This window comes from Falco rusticolus, chromosome 2, assembly GCF_015220075.1.
Source record: "Falco rusticolus isolate bFalRus1 chromosome 2, bFalRus1.pri, whole genome shotgun sequence".
NCBI classification, from domain to species: Eukaryota; Metazoa; Chordata; class Aves; order Falconiformes; family Falconidae; genus Falco; species Falco rusticolus.
This window is the reverse complement of record NC_051188.1, coordinates 44,260,807-44,286,572: the sequence shown is the minus strand read 5'-3', so window position 1 is coordinate 44,286,572 and position 25,766 is coordinate 44,260,807. Positions and strand designations below refer to the sequence as shown.

The 25,766-nt window shown below is 40.8% G+C and overlaps 1 protein-coding gene across 6 annotated transcripts in view; it reads left to right on the top strand.

Annotated features, from left to right (window-relative positions):
• The window catches only part of KLF12 (Kruppel like factor 12), a 251,878-nt gene extending 227,979 nt beyond the window's left edge, over positions 1–23,899 (top strand). For all 6 annotated transcript variants that reach the window (XM_037378167.1, XM_037378161.1, XM_037378163.1 and 3 more), the window contains one exon: positions 14,688–23,899. In XM_037378167.1, the coding sequence (XP_037234064.1) occupies positions 14,688–14,869 (182 nt within the window). In that variant the 3' untranslated portion in view covers positions 14,870–23,899. The remainder of the gene's footprint in view (positions 1–14,687) is intronic.
• Positions 23,900–25,766: the final 1,867 nt, after the last annotated feature.

The following is a 25,766-nucleotide window of genomic DNA, read 5'->3' as shown; positions in this document are numbered from 1 at the left end:
ATCTCGCTGACAATTGTTTGTCATCCTAAGCAGGATGTGTTTGAGAACTTTTTTTTTTTCCTCATTTACTCCATGATCTTAAAAGTCCTTTCCAACTTAACATGATTCTATACGCATAGCCATTGAAACATTCACAGTCATTTGGTTACAGGAGGAAAAACAACGCGTTACTTTGACAGGATGAGCAACTTTGTTGGTTGGAAGGTATTACTTCTTATACTTCTTTTATTTAAAAATGAAAAAAAAAAATACGTACGGTAACAGCTGCATTTAATTCTACTCGATTAACTGCTAGGTTTTTGAAGTATGCTATTGTCTAGCTCCCCAGTACTTCTCACTCATCTCCTCAAAATGTCTGGTGCTGGTGTGGGCATGGAGTCCACTGGGGGGCGAGCTTGAATTACCGATCATCTCTCCAACTAGAAAAACGGCAAGTGAAACCTGTAATAGTTAGAGCATGTAATAAATCACAAGCACGGGTATTAAATTTCTCTTTCTAGTATCAGCTTCTTGTTGTTGTTTTGCCAAATCGTCAAATAAAGCTATCAGGAGGTATCGGGTGTGATGGGGAGCCTTCGGGGCTCACAGGCAATCTTGCAGCTCAGGTTTATCAACTCTTTCTGCAAGGAGAAACTGTGAGAAATTGGCTCACCGGAGTTGTGTTGCGTTAGTTCTGCTTCAGTGAACTTACATAAAATTACTAATGTGTGACTCTACAAAAGACTAATCTTTAAAAATGGGAAAACCAGCAGCCCTGGGTTGCATTCCCAGTCAGTGTATGCCTGCGTTGCACTTGGCATAGGTGGTGGTGTCAGCCACAGGAATAGGGAAATCTGTAAGTGCTGTTCCCAGTGAGGTCTGCACCCATGCAGCCCTAAGTGGGACTTGCCTTCTTCAGTTTGCTGGTTTTACTTCGAAGATGGAGAGCTGAACCACCGTAGTGTTATTTTATGATCTGTAACAGCTATTTCAGGCCTTTTAGACAGTACTAAAGTTGCCATTGACACTTCCAGTGGACAGCTGAGCACTGCAGGCTAGGTAAAGTGGTTCCTTCCACGGTGGTGGGGTTTTTTTCCCCCCATCAAAATTTAATTTAAAAAATATTTATCTCATCGAATTGCCATTTCCTTTTCTACTACTGGTTCATGAAAGATCTACAGACACTGTTCCCTCTGAAGAGAGATGATGACAATCTGATATGTTTTATGTAAATCAGAGAGTCAAATCATGCCTTCTGTTGAGACACTAATATTGGTTATAAAAACTAGACTTTAATAATTGTTCTGTGAAGTTGGTGAAACTGGAAATCACAGATCTGTGAAAAATGTAAAAAGCATTATTTAAATTTCATTATTTTAGGAAAAAACTAACAGACACTTTCATGCTGTGAAATTGAGGACATACATCTTGATCTCCTCTAGTTGACTGAACATTTCTGAAATGTCAATGGAAAGCTGCAAAGCAGTCAAAAACGTTTGCAATTTCCTTGCTGAATTTCACTTGACTTGTCATTATTTTTCAATCATCTGTAACTATAATGAAAATAGGTTCATAAGCTGGATATGGTGAAGGCAGCAGGACAGAGCCTTATGGTCACAACATTTCTCAGATCAAAGACAAGGCAGTAAAGTCTGGTGAAATACTAGATTTCATTATAGCCTCAATCAACATAATAGTTGTGGATAGAGTGTGTGTATGGAAAGAGAGGACAGGGGAGTCTGTTTCAGGGAGAAATTGGAGGGAAAACAAGAAGACACATCCAGGACTCTTTGGGCTTGTTTCCAGAAAGAATGCAAAGGAGACATTAGAAAGTGAAAACACCTTTCGGGTAGATAGCAGTGATCATACGAAAAACACACAATCCCTTTTTTATTCATACTGATTTCAGTTGCCTTGTTAATTCATTAAATAATGAAAAACATGATTATCAAGGGATGTCAGGCCCTGGCTGCCAGCTGAGACCCTGGAGGGCAGTGGCTGCTGGCTGTGGGTGCTGTCCCAGGGCACGCATGCGGTGGTAAGCCTGGTCACAGACAAACTGTCCCACAGGCTGACCACATGACTAAAAGGTACTTCCACTTTTCATCCACAAGCTGCTTCGTCTGCAGTATTCTGTTCTAACCTGAATGAAAGTCCTGTTGGTACCAAAGCTAACTTTTGCATATCATGAGGCAGTTTTCATAGAAATCATCTGACTCCTCTTAAATAGGGAGAGCATGTAAATTTGAGGCATATTATGTAAATTGAAGAGGCAAATTATGCTGTCTGTTAGGGGGCCTGCTAAAGAACACAGAAACTTGAAACATGTGTAATAGGTAGTACCTGTGGAGGGTATTTGAAGCTCTTCCCTTTTTTCTAAGTATGCAGAATACGCTGGGTGGTGTGAACATGTCTCAAAGCAGTGCTGGCATGGGAACTGTGACCTGAGAAACCTAACCAGCTACATTGTCATTTAAAGGGAGTTTTGATTTGTCTTGGATTTCACATCTAAAGTTGCTCGCAGCTAAATCCAGTTCTAGCTCATTGTGTCTACCCTCTTACTATATGGAGAAGCCCAAGGAGTTTGAAACACTGTGTGAATTACCCTGAAGAAGTCAATAAAGAAGGAAGATGCCCACTTTAGGGTTGTGTTGGACATATTTTTACAACGTGAGACTGCTCCCTGTCTCCCATCTCCATAGGATTTTCTTTTATTATAGGAGTAATCAGCATCGTGTATTTTTGTGCAACCTTCCTTTAGTTGTTAGTTAGAAATTTCTGGAGGAGCGTGGCAGAGTGGCCTTCTAGGGTCAATGGCAGCAAAAGCCTGGGACTTTGCAGTTGGTGTGAAGTAGAAAGGGATTTAGTCTGTGAGTGTAGGGCATCATATAGCCACGGCCGTGGTTTTGCTCCTGCCTTGGAGGGATGGAGGAGGGCAAAAGCTGTAACCAGAGCACCTTCTGTGGGGCTCAGATACTGGGCTGCAACTGCTGCTTTTCATCCAAGAGCCCCAACCAGCACCAGGTCGAAGTCACTCTTCTCAGTGCTGCTGCTGCAGAAGATGTGGGTGCTTCATTAGGCACTTACAGAGGCAGGCTGAATATAGCCCCCAGGCCAGATGAATTTTTTAGTGTTTGGTGCTTTGTCCTTGATCAACGCCTATATCATTCCTGAGAGATGAGAGCAAATACCTTTGCCATAGATGTAATGAAGCCTATTTGTCAGTGTCAGGGGGTCTTCAGCGGCATTACATGAAGGCAGTAAACATCTCAGAAATAGAGTTTTGTACCTGAGAAAGTAACATTTCCTCCCTGAGATGTTTCTTTATAGCTGGGTTGAGACACTACCCTAGAAGAGGGAAGGCTAGTGAGTACATGGGTGTTTTATTTAGTTTGTGCTTTTTCAAACATTGCATTCCTCTCACTCAGTGTTGCTCCATGTATTATTTTAATATGAGAGGGCCCCTGTCGTTAGTCTTTGTTCACATTTTCCTTTGAGCAATTTCAGAGCAGACTTAAGAAGTCAGAGACACCAAAAAAAGTTATTTTTGCTCTGTAAGTTTTGAAACTCTATTCATTACCCGTTGTTTTCTTAAGGTCTGTTTAATGCCTTTTGCTAGCTATGAGCTCCAGAGAGATATTTACAGGTTTGTAAGCCTTTCTTTAGGCAGATGTTGGGAGGAAGCAACATTTTTTAAATAATCCTTCTGGATTTGACTTGAACTGTGTAGATTTTTGGCCTACTTTAAAATTAACACCTCTTTGTTACCTACTCTCCAGACCAGACTCGCTATTCCAAAGCCCAGGTTTTTGTTCTCATGTCCTATGGGCTCCCTAAGCCCTTACCCCAGAGCTCTCCCTCCTCCACGTAAATCTGTCAGGTGAAAACAGCTGCAACAGCAGGTTCACATGCTGTTCCAGAAACTGGGAATTTAAATAAACAAAGCCAATTGAAAAACTAATCTGCTTTAAGTAAAATAGGGGGGTTCTATTTGTATTGGGTGATAACTTTTTTTTTTTTTTTTTAAGAAATACCTTCTTTTACTGTTTAAAATTTACTGCCAGTTTCAATAAACAGTAGAGGTTTCCAATGTGGAAACCAGTATATTTCATGGAAGTTTTCATTTCTAGCTTTTCTGCTATTTCTTCATGCAGTTTCTATTTAGAAGATAAACGGATTATTTAATAAACAGGGCTGCTGAAGCCTCAACCTATTCCCATTGATTTGACGGTGTTCACCTTTCAGGACAGAAATATTTTTAAAAGCAGATGTCTGCTGGTGCAATAAGTACCAGGGTATAAAGGCAGGCACACCAATGCCATCACAGCCTAGTAATGTGATGTTCAGAAATGAGAACCTCTGGATGTAGTGAGATAGTTGTCTTGAGTCCAGCTACTTACGGGCAGGTGTCCATACCACAAGGAGCTTGTACATCCAGTTCTCTTCCAATAGCCACTCTGTGGAAAGTTAAATGATTTCATTTCTGGCACATTTTGCAAGCTCTGAATTCACCTTACACACAGGGAGTCATTCCTCTGCATTGTAGGTCTGATGCTGTGCCGATATGGAAGAGTGCCCATGTGGTTACTCCAAGGTACTTTGATGGGAAAGCAAGTCTAATTGCATCTGTGATTGCTTTCAGTCTCCAGGTTATGAAAAATATTTGCAACAGTGCCCCTTGACTTTGTAAATATGGGGTGCGTATGTGTTTTGTCTGTGTGTGGCACGAGGGAATAATGATAATTTCGTTATGCAGAATAAAATTTTCTCTAAGCAAACCATTTAGTACTTAATATTCTACCTCCAAAGAACTGCAGTTCACTTAAGGTCTCAGGCATGATTGTGGCCTACCATGTGTAGCCCTGCAGTGGCATGAAGGCGAGAAAGACCTCTCTACTCCCATTCCCTCCAAAATGCTTTCCCAGATGTTGCACCCAGTTCTGGAGGAGTAAATACATAATACAGGGTTTCCAAGGACGTTAACTCTTGCAGCCTATTCAGTCCTTGACAGAGGGAACAGAAGAGCAACTTGCTGCTGAAATGCCCATTACTGGCGATACCCTGTGTCTTTTGGGAAGTGCGTGGATTTGCTTGTGCGCTCCCTGTCCTTTCTAGGGCAGCCTTCGATCGGCAACACAGCCTTTGAGAGTGGAGCATTTCAAAACTGCAAGTAAGCTTCACAAAAGCCTTTGTTTTAATGTTTTATTCAGGGGGGAAGTTCTGCTTTCTTTGTTCCAAGGCTAAAAGGAAACAAGAAGTACGAGCCTGAAAGCTAGTGTCTTCAGTCTTCACTTTTTGCAGATAAATAGGTAGGAGACTGGGGAGATTTTACAAAAGCTTCATGTTCAATGGGAAAGGAAGAAGATCAGATGACATCTCTGTAGGGCAAGGGGTTATTTTCTGCACTTCAGTGTTTTCTCCACACAGGAGATGAAGTGTAGTGGTATCTTGGTCACATTACCTCTAATAATCTTTTTCCTTGTCATGTATTTTTGTCAGTTAATTTTTTTCTTTAGTATCGTATATATTTATTCTACTTTTTATGGTGGTAAAAAACGGTATCTCTTCATTTGGGAAGTTTAATTCCATTCACAACTGATCTGCCTAAATGGGAGGGGTGTTTTCTAATGTTCTGTTTCTGCAGACAGCCCATTACACCAGGGTCCCGGCCTCTGCTTGAGCCTGACCTCTAGCACAGTGCAAACAACAAATAATCAGTTGTGCAAAACTTTTTTGTTGTTGTTTTTTTCTTTGTTTATTTTATTGGAGGTTTGTTTGTTCTTTTGTTTTTTACAGGTAGTGGAAGGTCTAGCTTTTATACTGAGAAACATCATTATTGCTCTTGAGCATAGTGGAGCAATCCCTGGAGCATCCAGGAGGAGTGACAGTAGCAGAATCATGGGCAGATGGAAAGGGAAGTGTCACTTGTTTGGTGTCTGTCTTGCGGTTATGGACCACAGTCACAGAATCACAGAATGGTTGGGGTTGGAAGGGACCTCTGGAGATCATCTAGTCCAATGCCTGCTAGAGCAGGGTCACCTACAGCAGGTTGAACAGAGTTGCATCCAGGCAGGTTTTGAATGTCTCCAGAGGAGTATTGAATGATGGAAATGTGTTTTATTATATTCACAATGACATACATTTACATACATTTTCGATGAAGGAAAGGTGTTTTATTTGGGAAAGCCAGGCTAAAACCCAGGCCTGCAGCACCCAATTAAAGAGAGTCAGCGTGCAGGTCTCCTGGCACCCTCAGTGCAGCTGCCTGCTGATGGACGTACAGATCTCTTGCGTCACCTTTCCCAGATAACTTGTTGAGTGAATGCAGCTGTACAAGGGAAAATATCAGCCTTCCCTACAGCATTGGAAGTTTGATAGTTCCCATATATTTGCTGTGGCTGGAGGGAAGGAGAAAGCTTCGTGCCATCTTCCACTACAAATACATATATAAACATACATACATGATAAGTGTATATATGCACTTAACAGATACTAAATATTTATACATGTACCACATCACTCAGGAAAAATTATCAGGAAGGATAATAAAATCATGTTTGTCATCTACTGTTGGGCTTTGGTCTGGCTTCTGGATTCAGGTGCACAGGAAGAGGCCTTTTACATTTCCAAAAATTGTATTTTTTCTGGTTTTATGGGAGTTAAAATTTTATCATTTTATGTCAGCAATGCCCTTGTCAATGTACGGAACTAATCCTACATCGCAGAGCGTTAATTCATTTGTATCTCATATAGTACTAGGTATGTCCCATTGTGGGGCAAAGTCTCTGTGCAGAAGCCCAGAAAGAGAAAATGTGGAAAAGAGGTTTCTTGGATTCCCCTTCTTCGTTTCTCTCCTGTGCATGCAATGACAGAACAGTGCTGAGACTAGCATAATGGATTTGCCTTCTTAAATTGTGGAGAACTGAATTTTCTAATTCTGGTCATAAAGGCTTTTTTGCTACAATTTGTATTAAAATAACGGCAAATTGAGGCACCTGTATACCTAGAGGGGCGTGCAGGACAATAGCAGAAGCAGGAGAGGGGTAAGGTTGCTGAACTAGTACTGATCTTGCAGAAGGAGTAAGAAGGGCCAGGATGGCAAGTAAGACCCAAGCTCAGCAACGCAGTGAAATGAAAAGGTAGTTGTGTGTTGTGATGTGGGAAAAGGACTCACACCTGAAGTATCAGAAGTGAAGGCTTTAAGTAATTGGTTCAAGAGCTGCCAAAAGCATGATGAAGTTCTGTCTTTTGTTTTAGAGTAGAGACTGTCACTGTATTTTTGAATCATTTTGTTCCTGCTTTTCACATGAAAAAATCATGTCCCTGTTCTCTGCCTAAGTCAGACTGAGAACAAGGAATAAAAAACCTGAATTTCAAGATGTGTCTCAGGCAGCACAGTATGTTCCTGTTCTGCTTGTAGAAATTGTTTTGCCAGACTTGCTCAATTGATAGAAAACTTTAATCTCTTCCCAGAAAGATATTTTATTTGCATATTTTGACAATACTGGAACACAAAAGTCAAATTCGCTATGTTCACCGAAGAGATATAGTGATCATTAACTTGGAAACTTGGAGATCCCAAATGACCTTTAGAAAGGTATCTAAGCAATTAAATTGGAATTTTTTTTATCAAAATGATTGAAAATATTTTAAACTTTCATAGGGATGAAACTGAGATCTAGCAGCTTCATTACAGAAAGTAAGGTGGTTCTAATGTGTAAGTCACAGCATTGCTGTTCACTTTCTCTGCAGTTTTGGGAAGGTTGCTGATGCTCACTGTGTTGGTTTTCCTATCTGCAGAATGTACATGATAATTTGTTACACAGCGCTATTACAAAGACAGACCTTTATGAAGGATTACATTTTAAAAAAAGCTTTATAAGGCACTTTGAAGTTGGAAAGTGCTTTATAAGTGCTCTGATGTTTTTTCATTAAAAAATTATACTAAGAAAAATATCACACACACACAAAAAAAAGCATTGTCATTTTTCCCTTTCCCTTGTGTCTAAAAGCTAAGCTGCCATCTTCTCACAGTGCCTGAGGATGCTCATTATCAGATAGTGTTTTTGCTGTAAGAAGATTCTTTTCTGCCTGAAATTGCTTATTTTTAGTAGAAATGCAAAATCTAATGAGCCATCATTTGTGGTTTTCAATTTATGATTTCCCCTTCCAGAGTCCTATCAATATGGGTACAGTGTGACTATCCCATGTGTTTCAGAACAATCCTGGTGTTTGCATGGGAGCTGGAACTGGCTGACATAAATACTACACCTTATATATATTGCATAATATCCTGTAACAGAAACCAAAGTAGGAGTCACCAGGAGATGTCCTCAACCCTGCAAAGCTGCACATCTCTTGACTTTGACTCAAAAATTCAACATCATTGAACATAGGCAGAGGCATGCTTACTGAATTATTTATTTTCTTTTGACTTGATATGGGATAAATCCTTAGGACATCACTGTTTTTATGTAGCGAATACTCCTCCAAGAGTAATGGCAATAGAAACTGTGTGTATAAAGATGTGGCTGTAGATAGCAGGGCTGGGCAGATGCCACCTATTAAACTGTGCAAGTTTGACTCAAACCCATTGTATTTTGTGAACAGGGTGAGGGGCGGCATCTCCTCTATGCTCCCACCCTCCCAGTCTGGAAAAGCTACACAAACCTATAGCCAAGTTTTGTTTCCAAGTGCTTTTCTAACTTTGTCCTTCTCAAAAGTGGGATTTCAGCATGTGGTTCTTTCCCAGGGTGATGAAGGCTTAAGTACAGCTGACAAGATGGCTAATCCTGTACCCCTGAACAATCCCTTACATTTATTTTCTAGTTGACTTATATTTGGAATAAAAATCTTACCAGTCTTTCAAAGTGCTCAATACCATTGCAGGAAGGGGCTGCAGAGAAGTGAGGTATTAACTTGGAGTCATGGTGACAATTCCATGTGCAGAAAAATTGGATGGGGATGTCTGAAGAAGACACAAATAAGAAGGGACATGGCACTCACCTGGTATACCAGAGAGAGGTGAGTTTATGCCAGAGAAGGAAATCAGCTTGGAACTTGATCACTGGGATGTTGTCTGTCCTGGTAGTAGATGGTGCTACCTCACGGTTACTTAATGACATGGTTGCCAGGAGCCTGCTAGACTGATGAATAAATGAAGCTTAAATAACACACAAATGAAAGGAACTGCAAGCGCACAGGTAGTACATAGGGCATCTGCAATTGCAGTAAATAAAGTTCCTTGCCTAGGGAACATAAGCCTGGCTCTATTTCCTGGAGCTCCAGAGCAGTTTCTGTGCTGGCAGAGCAACCCATAATTATTTACGTGGTGGTTTTGTGGTGCCTGACCTTGAAGCATCTGGCATCAAATACCATGATTCCAGCCAGTTGATGGGCAGAGGATAACTGCCGAGGAACATACCACATGGGAAATTCTGCCTGGGGTAGAAGAGACCCTAGTCCCTTTATCTGTTACACATCATGGTCTCTTGCTGGTACCTACATAAGGCTTTCTTTTTAGGATCATGTGAATGTTAGAGGGTTATAAAGTAAAAGTTTGAGAGGGATTTATTTCCTTGGGTCTTCTGGATGTTAAGAGTACATGAATGAGGATATGGGAAGACAGAAGTTGGACTGTGGGGAGGGCAGAAAATTTTGGAAGGATTGACTGAACAGTGGTCATTATTCAACATTATTAATTCATTATTTGCTTCAGTTTAGGGAGATTTAGTAAGTAACAGTTGTAACTAGGTTCTTAAGTGCTTAAGCGAGGGGAGCCATGGTAGGGTAGGAAAAATAATATGGTAAAAGTAATTAAACTAATTTGGATTCTGGCATATGGATTACAAAAAGCAAGGCTTTGGAGGGCTCTTAGAAATAGATGTTTTGTTAACAGAAGATTTAAAAAATAACTAGTTCCATTTGGGGCCTTGAGTCATATCTTTAAAACTTTATAATTAACCTCCCTAAATAATAGAAAATACCCATTTTCTACAGGGAGCTGTATAGAAGCACTTTTTTATGGTCCAGGATCCCACTTGATCCATGTGAATGCATGTCCTCGCATACTGTTTGCTGTCCATGTATTGCAAGACAAAGCTGTGAAATAGCATTAGAATGCAAGTTCTCAGTGTTTTGGGATCTTTTTGATAGATTTTGGGACAAAACCATAGAGCTGTCAAAGACAGGTGCAAAAGTAGAGGGTCAGCTCCCATGAAAATATTCACAGCTTCAGGCATTTATTTTAAAATGGGTAGCTTCTTTAAGTCTAAAACTTTACAGATTCAGAAAATTGAATTAACTAACATGGTTCTTTTTCCACTTTTATTTCTTTCCTCTTGTTATCACAGGTTCTTAGTCTCTTTCTACAGTTCTCTTTACTACTATTTTCCAAAAACTGTCCACTGTTTTGTCTTCTCCTTTGTTCCCATGTTTCCACTACCCTGGGCAAGACTTACACCACCTGCTTTTGCTCCGTAGAGCTGAGCGAGAATTTGAGTGTCTGGGTGCATGACAGTAACGCTGCACCCTTGCTTCAGTGGCTGCCAAACCATTGAAGGAGCCAAAACATGCCCATGCTTTGAACCTGAGAGTTTCTTAGACACTTAAGTCAAGTGCTCACAAAAAGGCAGAAGTGTCTGAGTCAAAATGCTTGAGTATTTGACTTTGACTCCACTGCAATCCAGTCTTGAAATGGAGATGGATAATACGAACATAGATATATAAGCACTGGGGCTAGTTTCTTCCAGTTAGCAAACTAGTTCTGTTCACATCCTCACTCACTGCTTTCTGGGTTGCCCTGCTGAGATCCAGCTTCTCTCTTCTGAGTGTACTGAGTATTTCAGCTATGAGTGCTCAAGCTCATCAGCCAAAGCTGGTGTGTAATACCTGACACCAGCTTCAGCAATTCTACTCTTGTTGGTCCTTTCTCCATCCCCTGAACTCCTGAATCTTCCGTTTTTTACAAAGTCAGTGGTCAGTTTTCATGCCTGGAGTGTTACCAAACAGAAGTTTATATAGTATTAACTATGAAGAACATATTTTTTCAAGCACCGGTCCATCCACAGATTATGTAGGTTTTTAACAGAAAAGTATTATTGCTGTTGTTACTATTATTATTATTATTCCCCTAAGAATTAGGTTTGCGTAAAATGTTGTTGATTAATCTTAATTAAAAATCTTATCTTTCACAGCTTTCTTTACAGTGGCTTTTTTAAGGTGCATATGAGTGAATATCTTCAGAGTAATGCTACTTTGCCTGTTTTTTTCCTTCTTGTGCTATACATATATATTTAATTGAAAATAATGAAAGGTCTTCTTAAGTTGAGCTTGTAAGAGTGATTTTCCTTCAGTGGTGTAAATAGCTTGAGAAGAATGTGGTTAGTCCTGTCTCTTTCACATAGCTCTATAGGGGCTGGGTGAGCAGGACTCATTGAGGAGGGAGGCTGGAAGCAGCAACTAGGAACTCCAGTTAAGTGACCCACACTCATGTCCTTCCATCAGCTGACTTTCATTTCTTACCCAAAGTGATACTGTTTTAATGGACAAAGAAACCATTTCTGGTATTTTTCTTTCACCAACCATCCCTTCCTGCCTCAGGTTCTCTGTTTGTCTTCTACTGAGGGAAAGAAGATCCGAGATTTTGTGTGCCAAAGAGGCTATTGAAGGGAAGGATCTTGTGGATATCTATAATATCTTTATCAGTGATCTGGACAAGGGAATCAAGTGCACCCTCAGTAAGTTTGCAGATGGCACCAAGTTGGAGTGGGAGTGTTGATCTGCTGGAGGGCAGGAAGGCTCTGCAGAGGGATCTGGACACGCTGGATTGATGGGCTGAGGCCAGTTGTGTGAGGTTCCACAAGGAGAAGGGCCAGATCTTGCACTTGGGTCACAACAACCCCAAGCAATGCTACAGGCTGGGGCAGAGCGGCTAGGAAGCTGCCCAGCAGAAAAGGACCTGGGGGTGTTGGTCAACAGCCGGCTGAACATGAGCCAGCTGTGTGCCCAGGTGGCCAAGAAGGCCAACAGCATCCTGGCTTGTGTCAGAAACAGTGTGGCCAGCAGGGATGGGGCAGTGCTTGTCTCCCTGGACTCGGCACTGGTGTGGCCGCACCTCAAATACTGTGTTCAGTTCTGGACCACTCACTGCAGGAGGGACACTGAGGTGCTGGAGTGTGTCCAGGAGAAGGGCAATGAAGCTGGTGAAGGGTCTGGAGCACAAGACTTATGAGGAGTAGTTGAGGGAACTCGAGTTGTTTAGCCTGGCGAAAAGGAGACTCAGGGGGGATCTTATCGCTCTCTACAACTGCCGGAAAGGAGGCTGCAGGCAGGTGGGTGTTGGTCTCTTCTCCCAAGCAGCAAGCCATAGGACCAGGGGAAATGGCCTCAAGTTGTGCCAGGGGAGGTTTGGGTTGGATATCGGGAAAAATGCCTCCACCGAAAGGGTTGTCAAGCATTGGAACAGGCTGCCCAGGGAACTGGCTGAGTCCCCATCACTGGAGGTATTTAAAAGACATGTAGATGTGGTGCTTATAGGGACATGGCTTGGTGGTGGACTTCACAGTGTTAGGTTAAAAGTTGGGTTAGGTGATCTTAAAGGTCTTTTCCAACCTCTATGGTTCTATGATTCTGTGTGGTAGGAGAGACTTAAAATTCAGATGCTTTTAAATGAGAATCTGAATTTTAAGAAATACCCCCATGCTTCGCTCAAGAAGTCTCTGTGATCAAAGAAGCCAACCAGGGCAATATCCAGAGTCTAAACCAAAAGAGTTTAAAAGTACATTGAGGATGGACAGGGCAGGCATTCCACTTGGGAACTGTTAATGTGGTGTGACGAGAGCATTAGGATAGACTTGCCAAGTTGGATGGGGGCACTGCTATATTTGTGCGGTGCTTCTCACCAACTGTTGGTGGCAAGGATATGTATGTAAGACAGTTCGGTGGTGAATCTGAGCACATTTTGTAGCATTGTGTCATCGGCAAGAGCATGCTACCCACCATCTGCCGTGAAGCTTGTGCCTTCCAGCTCGCAGCAGCTGTGGGATTCCAGGCACCCAACGCTGCAGACATGCAGGAGCAATGAACACTGTTTGGTGCTTTGTGCTTCTCTGAGAACTATAAAATTATCTAGGCTAAGTTGCTGCTGGTGCAGCTATGGGCCATGGTTATCTCAGAGCCTGGATTGCTGGATTCTTCTCACAGCAACTGTTTCCCACCCCCATCTGACACCAAAACTGCAGCACAGCCCAGATGGTGTACAGAAGGTACCAACCCAAGGAGCTCAAATGTTGCTGACAACCCTGTTGACATGCCTGTACAGCATCCGATTTCCTTACAGAGGCACCCATAGTCATTTCAATTGGACTTCTCAGGTCTGTTTCAACTTTGTGATGATATTCTTACTCGGGAATTTTCTTTTGAGACTGAGGGCTCTTGGCAAAGCATTTATTGACTTTTGAAGAGACGCATAGAGGGAGGTGCTGCCTACGACAAAGCAAGTGTTGCATCACTGGTTCATGTAATTGAAATAGTTTCTTGCAAGCTGCTCATGATTCATAAGAGATAATAAATAACTGAGGAATGATTGTGCCTAACAAAGGAAACAGTTGCTGCAGAGATGCTCTTTTGCTGTCCTGGTTGTGATTAGCTGGTTTCAGAAGGGGAGGGAAAAAATCATTTTTGACACACCAGAGGAAGTTGCATACAGACTCCACACATTTTCCCTTCCTCACTTTTGGTGCATGATCAACTGTGGGATCAAGGTAACTGCCAAGAGCATTTAAGATGTAGACATTGAGAGCTGGTCATAGAAAGCACAAGTAAGTATAGCCTACAAACATAGCAAAAATGGGGGTTTATACCAGTTTGCTCTATGAAAGCACAAAATCCAGTTGTATTAATCTCTTCCTCTGACATGATACAGCACAGAATGTGGGGCACGCATCATGCTTACCTTTAAATAAAAAGCAGAGGGTGGGATTGTCCAAAAAAACTACGCTTAGCCCAAGTCTATTTTCACTGAATTAAATGCGTGTTTATCCACACTGTTGTGCAAGTCCCTTGGCTGACTACATTTAAAAATTGTACACTGTTCCTGGTAACATCTTACATGAAAAATTAATTTTACTGAAAGTAAGTGCAGTAAGTAAAAAGGACATTTTTCGGATTGAATTTTATGTTTAATTGGAAAATTTTAGTTCATTTTTACCAGCTTGTTAAAAAATGTCTGGCAGTGTTGTTTACACAGATAATTAGAAAACTTCATAAACTTCATAAAAATAACTAGAAGTCTGTGGCAGCCTATGATAAATTGCTGAAATATCAGGTAATCTGGCCATTTTGGGAGAAAGTGTAGCCTGACAAAACAAGGGTAGCAAAGTTGTATGGTAATCATGAGAATAATTATACAGTCCTTTGTCCTGATGTTAATCCCCACGTCACCCCTGCAAGGTAGGATCTATATTGTTGCCTTAATCCTGTTGATTTTCTTAGTCATGTGAATGCCAAAGGAATGATAAATCTCAAAGGCCCTTTCCTTATATTCAGCAGATTCGGTACATCGTAATTGTGTAATTTGGCCTAAAGCAACCTCTAGGCAGTGGGTGTTCATGGGAAGCGTGCAGGGGGGGTTGCAGGGATTAAGAGCAGCAAGGGGAAAGTCACCACCTGTTTTTCCCCCTCTCCCCTCTTTCTTTTGTCTCTCCCAGGCGAAAAACCCTACAAATGTACCTGGGAAGGCTGCACCTGGAAGTTTGCTCGCTCCGACGAACTGACGAGGCATTACCGCAAGCACACAGGAGTGAAGCCATTCAAGTGTGCAGACTGTGACCGCAGCTTTTCCCGCTCAGATCACTTGGCGCTCCACCGCCGCAGGCACATGCTGGTTTGAGAAACGCTACCTGTTCCAGCCGAGTTTAAGAGCTGGGTCTCTTAACTACCCGGAGTGAATTCAGCAGGCTGAATCCCCCTCTACAGTGTTAACAGGCAGGGCTTTCCTTGATGTCCATAACAAAAAAATAATAACAGAAATTTTAAAAAAGAAAGCAGGAAAAGAAGTGCCACTCTTCTCCTCGCTGTCTGAAGTTAACCCCGTCTGCCCCTTAGCATGGCTACCCCCTGAAAGTGTCATCACAGTCACCTGGGAAATAGCAGCCAAAATGCTACAGGAATGGGCATTATTTTACATGCTGCATCCTTTGACAAAAAATGTTTATAGCTTGTATGTTTTCTCAGCTGTCGGACATTTTGTTCCTGAAAAATCACTGCTGACTGGAGGATTAGATACCGCAAACCGATGAGGATGAGGATGAAAGCAAGACCGCTAGACCTTTATTATCCCATCTTTTCCCCTTGTTTTGAGTACCATCTGGCCACTGTCAGCATTACGCCCAAGCTGTGCTACAGACAAGCTGCGTGTGAGTAGGCAAGAAGATTCTGCTGGAGAGGTCCCGCTGTCGGAGGTGAAGGGTCACTTGAGCAGACTTTTGCAATAATGATGGTGGCATTTTAATATTGTACCATAATTTCCCATTATTCCCTAGAGGACACCAGCCATTTAACCTTTTTCTTTTATCTTTTTTTCCCCTTTCTTCTCCTTTGTTGTTGTTGAAATCTGTAAAATAAACAAGGGGCAGCAGCATCTCTGCTGAAAGTACAATATTAAGTATCTATGTTTTACCATGGACTTCTTTAGAACCGTGTTCTGATATCTATAGAAAGAGCCCATCTGAAAACTACTAGCCCATTCGCAATGTGCAGTTTTCTTTCATGCAGATATCCTCTTCCCCGTGACCATTATTTGAATACAAGGAAATAGTCAGACCTTGCACTCACTGGTACCAAGTTTAGTGGTGTAACTATTCATAAAATGGAATTGAATGTACCAACAAAACAAAACAGAGAAGAAACGGCTGCATCTCTTGCAGAGAAAAAGCAATAATGAGTAAAATGGCTCTCAAGACAATAATTTACTCCACACCAACAGAAGTGGGGGGTAGGCAGAAATAGCACGTAAAATCATTTAAGTTAATCTTTCTGATGGTTTCACTGACCCGCTAGGTACCACAATTAAGTACTTTCATTTCCTTCAACATAATACTTGTGTCCAGAAAGCAAGAAAGATAAAGGAAAGAGCTGATAGGAGTCAGTGGATGAACCATAAGTAGGAAGGAGAAATGTTTCTGCAGTGATGCTCTGCAAGACATTAGATTTCTCCCTGGGAGTTAGGGAATAACAAGATTTTGCCAGCTGTCTAGTATGATATAAATGGCCCTTTATGGGTACCAGTGGCTGCTTCTGCTGGGATTTTCAATCCAAGCCTTTTCAGATTAAATAAAAGGAAATTCTTGATCATTCCCATACAGCCCTATAATTGTGAACCAATTTGTATTAATTTAATTATGTAGGAAAGAGAGAAACTCTTAGTCATCAGTTGTTCGTGCAAACAGAATAGTGTTTTTCTGTTTTCTTTCCTCACAAGGATCTGCCTATTCAGCTAAATTTGACAAAGAGGAGGCTTGGCAAGATTTTTTAAGTGTTGAGATTTTTATAGCTTAGAGATGAAAGATGTATACATAAAGGTCTTTTGCAATGCATTTAATTATGAATATTTGGTTCCAGGAATTGCACAGATTAAACTTGTGATGCCACTTGTTCATTTTTAAATGTTTGACCAGTCTGAATTAGTTTCTGATTCCTGAAGTAACCATAGTAATGTTGTGGGGATTCTGAAATCAAGGTAATCTTTAAGAGAAACGAACACAGAGTACACGTACAGATACTGAAAGCAATTACAGTTAATTGAGGATTAATATGACTGGGATAATACTTTATAACAGCATTTACAGGCCCCAGAGTTTTGATTGTCTTTATATTCTTCATATTCCCCAGTACTGGATAGTTCGTCAGCTCTCTGAAAGAAGAAGTTCAGTACTGTTAAAGCTCACGCTCCCCTCTGTCGAGTGGTCGGCAGAGAAACCCAAAACAAATTATTCACAGCCATTGTGGGAGAAATGCCTCTCTCGGTTCCCATTGACCGTATTGGTAATCAGCTTCCACTAAATTTCGCAACATTTCGGTATCCATCTCCAAATCAGGAATGAAGCAGAGGTGCCAAGTGTCCGTGCAAAGCATGGAAAGGCTGCAATGGTTCAGGGCTTCCAGATGGGCCATGAGGCATTGCAGGGCAGCAGAACTGGGTCTTTACCAGCAGCACTTCTGCTCTTGGTTTAACAGACTGGGTGTCAGTGTTCTGTGTGAAATGGTTCATCAATTACATCTTAGGTCTGTCTTCTGTGTACTTCAGTATCGTCCCCTTGAATCGGTCTGTCATTCTCAGCATTTAGGGAAAGAAGTCGGATCAGGTAGAAGTCAATTGATAAACACATTTTCCTGCCAAAGAACATTTTACCAACGAATTACTTGAATAGCGGTAATTCAGTTGAAGAACCAATGGCATACAGAATTTCTTTCAGGATCTGTGATTTTTTTTCTCCCATAGAAAATTAAGTTTATTTGACCAGAAACTCTTAAGGCTGTTCTGTTAGCGTACAAGAGGAGCAATGAGAGAGATTGATGCTGTTCACAAAGGCAGGGTATAACTGGGAGAGACCAGTGTCCTCTCTAGGGTTCCCCTGTAGTCAATGAAGAGACAAAAACTTCTCCAAGAGAAACTGAGAGGCCTTAAATTTCAGCATTCAGCGCTGAACTGCCCCGAGGAGGATCATATGTATCACAGACCCTGGGGAGGTTCATCTCCCAAGGCTGAGGTTGATCTGTTTGAATCCCTTGTCTTTGAGCTGGTTGCCCATTACTTTATGCATAGGAGACACTGCAACAGAAAGAGGGTCTGGTTTTATTCAAGGAACCCCAGAGTGATACAGGGTTGAAGCAGCACTCACCCTAAAGGACGCAGGCACAGAGCATGTCAATGGTAACAGAATGAAGCCAAAAGGTAAAAGGAGTGTACGCTAGATTTTCTTATTTCACAGGCAGGAAGTGTATCCTCAGCCTTCCCGGCACACGTGTAAGGGCTTTTCGTGCTGCTGTTACCTCTAGACAGCTTACACTACCAGCAGTAGTCCACCGTTGGGTTTGAAGTACCCGGTATGGTTCTTGGCAAGTTTCTTATTCATACCAGCACCCACAGGTTTTGACCCTGCATACTCTGTGAGGTTGTTTCCTAGTTTGTTTTCCACTTCGGAAGTATTTTAAGAGAAGTTACTTGGATGTGGAGCTGATGTCCCCCAGATTCTCAGGGTGTCCTTCCCTCAGTGGCTGCGGTTCAGACCTGCCAGACTTCTGTGCTTGTGCAGAGACCAAAGGCGATGGCTCCAGGGTGGATTCATCAAAAATCCTGGTATCCCACTGCAGGTCTGTGACATTTCATAACCATGGTGAAGGCTTACATCATACATAACATGCATAAATACCAGATCCATTTTGACACAACACAGTAGGTCCATCTTAATTGAGCAGCGGGGACAGAAAACTACACAGTATCCCATTCTTTGGGAAAGACAGAGATTTATGCTTTTAAGTGTAAGTAAAGGATGAGTAATATCCACCATACCCATTATGGCTTACAAGGGAAACTGCCACAAAATGTCAGATTTCAAATGTTTTCAAAAGGATTCAATGGATTTGTCAAGAAATCTCAGTAGCCGGGATTATAGGAAAACATCAATGAGCAAGCAGCTTTGATACAGAACTTTTTAAATTTTAAATTGTCATTATTTTTTGAACACCTGTTTTATTCAGCACTGTAAAATTGGCTCATTGCAACAGCAGTTTATACTTTGGGATGAAGATGCAGTATTCCTTATTCTCTATCATGCTTATACAATTAATTAAATAGATTTAGACTGACTTGTATATATGATTATTTCCTGGAGTAATGTATAACAAAATTAACAGTGTTGAAAATTACATCAGTGATGTTGATGCTTGGGGTAAACTCACAGTGCGGAGCATGGACAAATAGCTGGGCAACCTATCTCCCCTTTAATAATGGGAATAACAGTGATCACAACTCTCATTTTCCATTAGCCACATTGGAAATGTATTCTAGTTGCCGTTTATAAATTTAGCTTCTGATAATAAATGCTGTTTAATGGAAAAAATCTCTTTCTCCTTTATTCAAGGTGGGTACCTCAAAATCAGAGGAATTTTCACTATTAATATCTCACTGATTATTTTTTTTTGGACTTCGGTTTGGAAAGGTCAGTGTGTGAAACTGCATCTTCCACAGCAGACAAGTCTTAAGATCATTCAGTATATCCGCCCAACTCCTGCATGCTCATCTATACACTTGTCCATATAAACCCCAGCACTTCCACATGCCTCCACCCATGTGCAGGTAATAAACAGTTTTTTTAATAAAAATATAAGTTATAAAAATAAAATTTATTTTAAAAATACAAAAATACAAAAATTGGAAAAGGAAAAATTAGAAATAAACACTGTAAAAGAAAGTACTACCTTCTTAAGAAACCAGCTCATGTTATTGTATGTATTATGCCTTTGCCTGTGGTTAACTGGAGAAGTGCACAAAGAAGTTTAAGGATTGTTGTATTTTCACAGTTCCACTATAGCATAACAGTTGCCGTGTAATGTATGCTTATGAATGTCATGCCCATTGGTACCTTGAAAAGGCTTAAATTCTCATCGGTTTCCGCAGTAAATCAGGTTTTAGTACAAAAATGTAACTATAAGGATACTGCATCTTTGAGAAATCAAAATACCTTGAAAGTATTTTACTATACTTGTAACAGTTTAAATATTCTGTAATATATGTGATAGTGGAAAAGTATTTTCAAACTCACGATTTTACATGGAGTGTAAATAGGTTAAATGAAGTACATTTTTAAAAATCATTTAGTTTTCATCAGGAAAACTGCTAAGATAATGCCTTGCAAAGCTTAAACACAAAACATAAGAGGTAAATTGTCCTGTTCTGTCAGAGCATGTTTTCTCTGCAAAATGGAGTGGCCACTTCTTTGCTGTTTCGCAGATGGCATGCAATATAATGAAGTCATACTGAGTCCTTCAGTGTCGAATAAGTCAACACTCAGAATGTCTTTGACTGAATAAAGGAAACAAACACTTAATCAAAATGAAAACCATATGAAAGGTTTTTTGTGGGTGGGTTGTTTTTTTTTTTCCTTCTGGCATTTTACAGTGAACTGCCAATACAGTAACAGCAAACTCTCATTTGATTTTATTTCTTTTTGTATTTCCCTGACTGCAGTGCATCTTGAATTAAGGTTGCAGAGCTGAGATAGGCAGCTGCTCTTTGCTGAGGCCAGGGGAGTTTAGTCTTCTAGGTGCAGTAACATGTCAACAAAATCAATTGTAGCAGGACAGTTGTGACATTTAAAATGCACATACACTTCAGCAAGATAGCCTAAAATCCATTTTAAAAGATAAAACAGAAACTGAAAGTGCCTGTAATTAGAACTGATGGGATGTTCCTATACTTTTACACAGCAATAACTTACGGGATTCTATTAACAATAAGGTGAAAATGAAATTTTACTCTGAGAACAATAATGCAGCACAGAAACAAACACAAAGTGCCATTTGTATTTTCACATGTTGAGATATTGATACACTTTCTAGTTATTTTCTCAGACAACATTTGTCATATACTTCGAAGAAGAAAATTAGTCTTAGTTTGAAAATTACTCATCCATATCGATCTCAGTAGGTGTGAATGGAAGTCATTGTCAAGCAGTGTTTTAGGGGATTTCTTCCTAATTTATGTCTGATGTGCCCATGTATTCAGGGTGTTCTCTAGTGAAATAATTCAAAAACCAGCAATAAGCCCAATGGAGCTTTTTTAGGATATATGGTAGAAGGGGGGTTCTCTTGAAAAATCCTCTTCATCGAACTGTGGAAACACATTGTTCACCTTATGTCTCCTTTCTATTCATCATGTAATGCTCATAGTATTTAATATCATCTTAGAACTGGTTGACTTCAGGAGTGGAAAAAATATATCACTTTTCTTCCTTTTGGGGACAAATGAGTGAAAAATTGGGGACTATCAGTCCAGAGACTATTTGAGTAGTGAGAAGTCAATATTCCTAAAATAGTGTCAGAAGATTTTTATATTAAGTGGCCTAAACATTTGCATCAATAGAATTATCTTACAAGAAAATAGCCAGCTGTGACTCTTCCACTCTTGTCTATTATTTTTTTAATCTGGTAAATTTCTGGAAAAAAAATAAAAATAGAAAAAAACCAAACACACACACACACCCTGCTGCTAATGGATTCTTAAAATAGCAGTGTAATGCCATCCCTCATGCTTCTTCTGTTTCTAAAAATGAATATATTTGAGATCAAAATGTAACTGGTTGTCCTAATACCTTTGACAAGGAAGACTGCTTTCCATCCTCTACATTTGTACCTGTCATTTATCCAGGCAGAATTTTGTAATTGAAAAAGATTTGCGTTTTGCCTAGACTTTTGCTGCCGTTGGTGAGTTGCTGCTGGAGGTGGAGGATGGGCGTTGAGTTTTTATTCACTGAGGCAGGACTGAGTGTGCATAAAGGTGTTCGTATACAGAAGAAAGTGCAGGTGGGGAAAAAAAAAAAAAAAGCACATGGACTCACATGTAAAAACTAGACATTTATGCACATTTCTTAATCATGCGATAAGACCGCTAGTTTAGTAATGACTTACTTTTAAATGTTAGCCACTGGTGGAAATAATCCCATCAGAACATGCATAAATTTACTCTGTCATCCTGAGCTTAATCTCCAGATAATAAGCACATCAAAGAGCCCAATTCATGCTGGGGATACAACGTGTCATCAGAAGGACAAAGGAAACTTTAGTTTCTTACCTGAGCCCTTGTTGGAGAGGAGGGTTTGGTTCTTTGTTGTAGAGCAGCAACACTACCAGGAGGCGGCCTTTGAAACTCCAGTGTGGAGAGGTTTGGCTGACTCTAGCCCTACGTCTGTTAGGTCTTGCGTAGGAGAGGGCACCTTGTCTTCACCATCCCAAAATGAACCGGGCTTTTTTTCCTTCATTCTGAAAAACAGAGTGTTCTTTTCTGATTTCTATTGATTTGCCAGCATACTTCTATAGCAGCTTGTGCTTACTTACTGACTAAATTACAAAACAAACTCAGTTGCTGTTGCAGTAGTTTTTAGATTATTCAGTACACAGTTGTTCAGTCCTTCAGACAAGCAAAGCTGGGCACGTGAATTTTAGCTATTAAGAAAATAAGAATAGAAACAATTATCAGGTCCTACTGTCCATAAGTTTGACCTGCAACGTCTTCCCCAGTTCAGTCTCAAAGTTTCAGGGAGCCAAGATGCTGTCAGTTATACGGGACGAGGTGAATGGTGGTTCACACATTGACTTGCTAAACCTTGCTTCATGCTGTGACCTGCATTTAAACAACACTAGTTCAGTGTCTGGTAGGGGACCACAAGTGGTGGCTTTGATGGATTGTCATAAGCATGAACCATGAGATACAGGAATAGGTTCAGATGATGCCTTTCTCTCTGCCCCTGCCTTGCTAGGGGTACAGAGCTTCTTTGGAAAGACAGTTTGAGCCATAATCTTCATGGCTGAACTAGTCTTTTTCATGATTCAGTTCATGTTGCCATTTCTGGTTTCAAACTATTTTTCACTGCTACATTTGCATCTTGGTTCTCGTTTTAAAAGCCCCATGGTTTGTTTCTTCTCTTCTCCTATGCATTGCTTCCTTGGTAATCTAAGTTGTCTGTTGAACACCTACACGATATGCTCTCTTGACCTGCTGGCTGTCCCTAAACAGTTGTATCTCACATTTGCACTTAGAATAGACACAGAGATAGTAATGAGTTACTTAAGTTTCATGCACCATCAGCCTTAAGAGCTTCAACCCACACATGCAGATCCACGCATTCATGTACTTCGAGTGAAAGAGAGATTTGGACACTGCTGTCAACATGTGGGGTCAAAAATACGATTCAATTGCAAAGTTCTTTCAGCTGTGTTTAGGAAGAAACAACAATAATGAAAAAGATCATCCTTGGCCAAGTCACTTATGGAAGAAGCAAATTCCCCTATGGCATGAGTTGAATGAAATCCTAAGGACAGGGTTGCATTTGGCTCCAAATTGTTCCTTCTGATCAGGTCGTTATCGTCGTATGTATTGAGTGCTCATTTGATCCTCCTGTGTAAAAATACAAAAACATCCCGTAGTTTACAAAGCGATTAATGTGGGACTGAAGCTTCACAGCAATGGAATTAGTATGTATGGCACCTCAATCTTTTTCCTAGATAAGATGCAAAGGGGAGGGTCATTATCAGTAACCCCATAGAGATAATAGTGTCAATAGAGGTCCTACACTTAAAAGGAATAAAAATACCAGTGCTAGCAAGCAAACATCTTAGTTTCTTAAGTCTTTCTTTTCCCTTCTTTTCAAAAGCTCTTAAACACAAAAATTACTTTTCTTCAAAAATAAAAGTAAACATCTGAAGATCTAATTTCCCAATAGTTTCCTCTGCATTTATATACTATGTAGTGTTTAGGCAGCACCTATGTTATAAGTTTATTAATATTATGTAAGTGTTGTTCTTGTATTTATGTATAGTGTATGTATTGTAAATATACTCAGAGCTTTTTTTCCTCTTACTGTAAAATGGTGATTTTTGCCCTGATAATGCAAAGGGAGTCCCCTAATGAAATTCTGTCAGAGGATGATTATTCCACTCTATTCTCAAAGATTTAAATGAACAAGTGTTATCGTTTTTAATGGTGTCTCAGACATATTTTGTTGGTGCATTGCTTTTCTGTATTCAACTTTCCTATGAATTGAGCTGTGAATTGAAATAGAGTTTAAACCTTTAAATGTATGCATTTGTATAATTATCTGAATGGAGGCATGAAGGTTAAATAAAGCATTTTGTATGGAACAAACCCCCTAATTATTACTGTGGATGACTCAAACCTTCTGGAATACCCAGTTATTAACTTTTTAAAATTAAACCTTTGTTAAAAAATCTTTTCTATAAACATATAGTGATTTTTTTAATGGAATGTGTGCTTAAGAAACAGATTTTACTTGCTTTTCTCATTTTTTGAAAGCCATCATACAGAGTAGACATTCTTTCTCCTTTCACAGTGTTTGTGCATCTGTGGCAAAGATGGAACAAATAAAATAGCACTCAGCATTACATAAACAAAAATGTCCTGGGATGATATGAAAATATGTTGCATGACTATATAATCTGAGTTTCCAAAGGGCTTTAAAATGGAGCTGTGTGTCTGTCTCTGCTTCTTTCCCTCTCCTTTCCCCGTGTGTAGGGAATATGCATGGTTAATATGCAGCATGCTTAAGTCGCCCGTGCAGGCAAGAGGGGATTCATTGGGAATGGGAATGCGCTGTGTGCCTGTGAAGTACCTGAACAGCTGCTGAAGGAGGGCAATGGTGTACGGGAAGCATCAGCTTCATGCTTAGCTGAAGAGGGTTGGTATTTGTGATTGCTCCTAAGGACATTTGGAGGCCTGTGGGCTTCTCTCTCCTGTCTGACCATTCCACAAAGAAGCTTCCTTTATGTTTGAGCTGGTCTAGGACAACAGTGGATATCAAGTCAGAGGCCTGGAGCTGCACTTTGCCCTTACTGGTGAAACTTCTCCTTAAATGTGCGTTTTCCCTTTCCCTTGCATTTCCATCTGCTTGCTTTTAACTGGTACGGCCATTTAACTAATAAAAACCGTAGTGTGGCATGGTTACAGGCAGAGAAACAAGCAAACAAAGTGGTAGGGAGACCTCTGAGCCTTACCAAGAGATGTGTCTAAACCAAAGCCATGCTAGAATAAAAGCCATGCTAGAATACGTCTTGAATCTCTCAAACTGCTGATGAATTTAAAAATTGGATAGTCCTACTGGCCCTTCCAAAGCACTTTTGCTTTCCACACAATAAGTTGTTTGTTCTTCCTTAGTGTCCTGTGTGTGTTTAATATCACTTTTTCTCCCAACAGTGCCATAAGTATCAAACGCATCACTGCCTGTTTAGTCTGACTTCTCCAGCAAACGCCCACACTGTCCACTGCCCTGACCCATGGTCTGTTCCTGAAAAGTTATTTCTTCCACTTGCACAAACAACAGCTCAATTGTCGTCTAATCCCTCCTCCTCATTTTTTTTCCTTTGTTACTGAACGGTTCATTTGCAGTGAAAAACCTTGGTGCATGGTGTTTCGTACACAGTACAGGGCACATCTGGCTCTCTGCGAGCGTGACGAGGAGCAGCCGCTGGTAATCACCTTCAACTTTGCACATTTTGTTGCTGCATCAGATAAGCACAGTCCTATCTCTGTGTGCAGAAAACAATCACATAGTCATCGTCCTTGAATTTGGGGAGATTGCCCGCCTCCCAGACAGCGCTCTGCAGTGCAGACTTTTACCCATGGGTTTACAGTGCTGGTCCTCCTTGCCAGCCTGCAATAGGGTAGCACACCCGTACAGGAGGTTTGGCTGAAAGACCTGCTCGCTGTGCTCTGGCCTGCTGCACTGTGACCTGGTGGCACGAGGTTTTGGTTAGGAGTTGAAGTGGTGAGGCTAGGGGAGCCAAATTTTGGTGGACACTGAGTATTTGTCCTCTCCGAAGAGGAGCCAGCCTTGTGGGCAGATTGCTTCTGGACATAATCTCCCTGTTCAGCAACGCCTGTGGTGCACGCTGTGGGAACATGTCCCCTACCAACCCTCCCATCCTTGGAAATTCGGCAAAGTTACACCTTTTTAATAGGCAAAGGGCCAAAGCCAATCGATTGAAGCTGGAATGAC